The sequence below is a fragment of the Montipora foliosa genome, chromosome 2, assembly GCF_036669935.1.
Source record: "Montipora foliosa isolate CH-2021 chromosome 2, ASM3666993v2, whole genome shotgun sequence".
NCBI classification, from domain to species: domain Eukaryota; kingdom Metazoa; phylum Cnidaria; class Anthozoa; order Scleractinia; family Acroporidae; genus Montipora; species Montipora foliosa.
This window is the reverse complement of record NC_090870.1, coordinates 25508397-25512841: the sequence shown is the minus strand read 5'-3', so window position 1 is coordinate 25512841 and position 4445 is coordinate 25508397. Positions and strand designations below refer to the sequence as shown.

The 4445-nt window shown below is 40.0% G+C and overlaps 1 protein-coding gene and 1 pseudogene across 1 annotated transcript; one reads left to right on the top strand and one right to left on the bottom strand.

Annotated features, from left to right (window-relative positions):
* LOC137991380 (piggyBac transposable element-derived protein 4-like) overlaps positions 1 to 782 on the bottom strand; it is a 2858-nt pseudogene extending 2076 nt beyond the window's left edge.
* Positions 783 to 1120: 338 nt separating this feature from the next.
* Positions 1121 to 1942, top strand: LOC137991379 (uncharacterized). The gene has a single exon (XM_068836475.1). The coding sequence runs from the start codon at positions 1121 to 1123 to the stop codon at positions 1940 to 1942; it is 822 nt and encodes a 273-aa protein (XP_068692576.1).
* The last annotated feature ends 2503 nt before the right edge of the window (positions 1943 to 4445 follow it).

The following is a 4445-nucleotide window of genomic DNA, read 5'->3' as shown; positions in this document are numbered from 1 at the left end:
AACTACAAAACTGCAACGACATCTGTTTCACAAATAAAGGCATTTGACGAAAAATATAAGACTTTTATGTCGAAAACATTATTTATGGATGAATTTCAAAAGAAAAAACATGGGTTTGTACGCTTGAAGTGAAAGGAAACGAAATTTCATTGCATTTCAAGGCCGACCGCGTGCTCTCTCGAAGCGAAGGTTCAAAATTTCACTACACAATCAAGCGATCGCTCACCTTGATTCGTCACTTTCAAAGCCTAGTTGGCGATCCAAATCATACTCCTCATCTTCTGCCATCCCCAATGTGTCTTCGTCAAACTCTGAATCACCAAAAACTGCATCCATAACTTCTTCCACGGTGTCTTGAAGAAGACGCCATACTGCTGCAAGACAAGAACAGAGAGAAATGAATTCAAATCATCGTGGTGTCGCAAGATTGTTTCGTTGCTAAGTGAAACTCGGCCTGTGATTTGTTAATTACAATATCTCGTTAGTGACGAAGTTTCATAGCGATCCGAAGAACCTCCTATGAGTAACCCGATCTTTTCCGACGGATACGCCAGCATATCGGTTTGAGGCCAGGGAGATAATGTTCCACGATCTTAAACAGCTTGGACGCATATATTATGAATAGCAAAGGCCCTAAACATTGCCGATTGGTTAACGAGAGGCAAGAAACCGAGCGAGCTTGGTTTTGGTAGTAGTTGGCAAGATGGTCCCACATTCCTTAACCAACGCGAGAGTGAATGGCCAATAAGTCATAATTACGCTGAACAACAATTACCGGACATGATGAAAACCGTAAGAATTGCGACTGCAGTTATAAAGGACAATATCGTAACCAGAATTAACATAAACAATTATTCCAACTATAAGAGATTGCTACGACTGACAGCGCGAGGTAGGTATCACACAGATTCGAAACCTACATTCTTTAATGTCAAAAGGGAACCCACTGCAGAAGATCTCATGAAGGCTGAAGATCTGTGGATCAAAGAAGCGCAGAGGAACATGCAGGAAGAACTCTAGGCAGGAAGAACTCAAGGGAGGAAAATACAAACGTGTATGTCCGCGCCTACGTAAAGATGGAATATATGTCGTGGGAGGTTGTGCCACCAGGTGGATGGAAATGAGTTACAACAAAAGCGAAGTTATATTATTACCCTATGAGCATCGCTTCTCACGTCTCTATGCAGAATATGTCCATAACAGGGGACATTACGGAGTATCAACAACTGCCAGTAAAATTCGCTCCAAATTCTGGATTGATATAAAACTAAGTGAGCAAGTAATGGGAGAACTTCCAGAGGAGAGACTCAAGCCCTCTCCAGCCTTGCATTGCACAGCTATTGACTTGTTTGGTCCCTTCAAGATTAAAGATGAAGTAAGAAAACGAACGACAGGGAAAGTGAACAGAGTTATCTTCAACTGCTTAGGAACACGACCCGTGTATCTAGATCTTACAGCGGATTACAGCACTGAAAATTTTTTAATGGTGTTGAGAAGATTTGTTTCAATAAGAGGTTATCCATTCAAACTTTACTCCGAAAACGGACCTCAGCTAGTTGCAGCTAATAAAGAACTTAAAATTGTTACCAAAGGATGGGACTGGGAAGAATTAAAAGCATTCAGAAACAAAGAAGGTTTCCAGTGGGAATTCACAACAGCTGATGCTCCCTGGCAAAACGGAGTTTCTGAGGCTCTTGTAAAATCAGTCAAAAGAGCTATTGCCGCAGCCATCCATGAAAGCATTCTGACCTTTTCAGAGCTGCAGACAGTTTTATTTGAGATCGCAAATTTGATTAATGAGAGACCCATTGGAAGACATCCAACATCACCCGATGATGGAACATATTTATGTCCCAACAACCTTTTACTAGGAAGATCAACTGCCAGAGTGCCCAGTGGACCTTTTCACATCCAACCCACAAAATCGATTTGCATTAATTGAAGGCATCGTTAACAGCTTTTGGAAAAAATGGACAAGAGATTACTTCCCCAGCCTTATTATTAGACAAAAATGGCACACTGCACAACGTAATATGATTGTTGGAGACATCGTCTTGATGCAAGACTCAAACCAAATCAGGGGACAGTGGAAACTCGGTGGAGTGTCAAAAATTTACCCAGGGAAAGACGGAAAGGTTCATAAAGTAGAGGTACAGTACAAGAATCCAAGGCCAGGTGAACCTGTGACTAAATACGATGGGAGAGGTTATGTCACTGTTGAACGAGCTGTCCACCGTCTTATAGTATTACTGCCAGAAGAGGACAATAGAGACAAATCAAACTGATCGATTGTTGACTCTGATCATTGACTCAAAATCTACTGCATCAGAGTTCGTTCCAAAGGGTGGTGCCAGCATTGCCCAGTATACAGCTGACTCCAGAGGTCTCATGATAACAAAGTCCACCTTAATGCTCATAAATGTAAAAGGCTGAGAATATCCTTTACCAAGGAACCAACTGATTTTAATCCAATGGTTGTCGGCAGAAAGGAGCTGGAGGTGGTGGTCAATGTTAAGTTGCTACAAGAAGCGACAAAAATATTTGAGACACTGAAGTAGGAAGACAACAATTAGGGAAAAATCACCTTAACATTACATTTTCTGCTTGCACTTCCCCCTCCTCCCCCCTTCAATGTTGGTAACTGTGTCGTTCGAGACTAACGCTAATGACTTAATCACTGTAATATGAAGATTTTAAACTTATAATGGCTTGCGTCACAGTAGCTCGTTAGATGGTGAACATTTTCGTTGTAAGCGGAAGCAGATTGAGAAGCCACTGCGAAACTATACATTTGATATTTAAGACCTTGTTTCTGCTTTGTAATTATTACTTATGAGGACGTACATATTTCTTAGATTGCGAACGCACTCCTCCTCACATATGCTACTGAATAAAATGGAACTGTGAGAAGCCTGTGTTTGTAACCGATGGTGTTAAAGGACCGTGAACAACGAAACAGTAACGGAAAAAGGAAGAGTTGGCAATAAGAAAACAACATTGGTTGGGGGAGAGGGGCTTAGATGGAAAGACTTTGGGGGGGGGATTTCTCCGATATTTTTTAAAGGGAAAATGTCTCAACACTTTTGGCGGTTATCGTCTTGGCTAGAAAATACAGCATTACAGCTAGGTAAAACACTGTGTGGAAATGTTAGAAACAAATGATTGTACTTGATACTGTTTTTAAATTAACACTAGCTAGAAGAAATGGACGTTAATTAGGACATAGTTACAGCCATTTTCCCTATTTGACGATGATGTCACAGTAGCGAGCAAACCTAAGTAAATATATTGGGATTGGTTTTCTGGTGAAAATTGATGTCGCAACATGGGTGTTTGTCCGTTCTGCAAAGGATTGGTAAGAGATGAAAGTTAAGGGACATAATGGAAATGGCTAGGATATCTCGGGTCTCGATTTACCGAATTTTAAAGAGCGTGGAGATCAAGCAAGCCATTTCAGAGCGTGTTACTGACGAGAAAAGTGATTCGTGGCCATCGAAAATTATCACCAAAAATACGCCTTCAACCTCTTTGACAAATTTCGAAATTAAGGCAGGAGGAAAGTCAGTTTACTGTCAAGAGATTATTGGCTGGTTAATACCAAGCATTTTTTCATTGTCACACGTTCAGCTGTCACCAAAGAAAGCTATTAGATTTTTCCCTCATTGCGAAGCAAGACTAACAAAACCATGAATAAAAGACCTTGAAGGAGTATACTCCATGTATTTTGCAGCTAAAACTTAGGATTACGCTAGGTATTCTCGAAGATTGGATGAGTAACAACAAGTAACCACAAATACAGACAGAACATATTGTTATTTTCTTTTTTTAAAGTGGTTACTCATGGTTACTTGTCCAATCCCAGGTACGAAATTACTTCACTAAAAAGTTATTTTATTTTGGCGCTTATTGTAGGTGTAACAACAAGTAGTTCCCTTTCATGGAACGCCCATATTAGTCCAGCTGTTATCGTCCAAAATTGTTCACTTTGATGATAAAGGAATGAAACTTTGCCAGTTTACTATCATCCCTAAGACCATCATTTTGTGATATGGAGCCAGCTGAAATTCGCTAATGGTGATGAGTACTGCGCATGCCTTAAAAATCGTCAACATGGAAACGAGGCTGAAAATTAAACCCTCCAAAAATGCCATTTTTAAGGTAACTTTGCACATTTTATCTTATGTTCATGAAGGGGTCATAATCTTTGTTCTAAAACTTAAAATGGTGTCACGTGACTTACTTGCTGGGAACTGCTATGATAATAAGTGGGATACCTGAGGCTACAGCTTCTAGTTAAATGTATTCAGTGTCTTTGCGTAGAAACTGATCGCTTATTTGTTACTTTTTGTTTCTGCTTGTTTTCAGAGTACTAAAAAGTACAAAAACTACCAATCCTACTTTGGTTAATGTATATATTTTTTTAAACAATGCTGCATGGAACCGAG

Bases quoted from the DNA above. Each gene is read 5' to 3' on its own strand.
- LOC137991379 (XM_068836475.1), top strand. From the start codon at position 1,121: ATGAGTTACAACAAAAGCGAAGTTATATTATTACCCTATGAGCATCGC.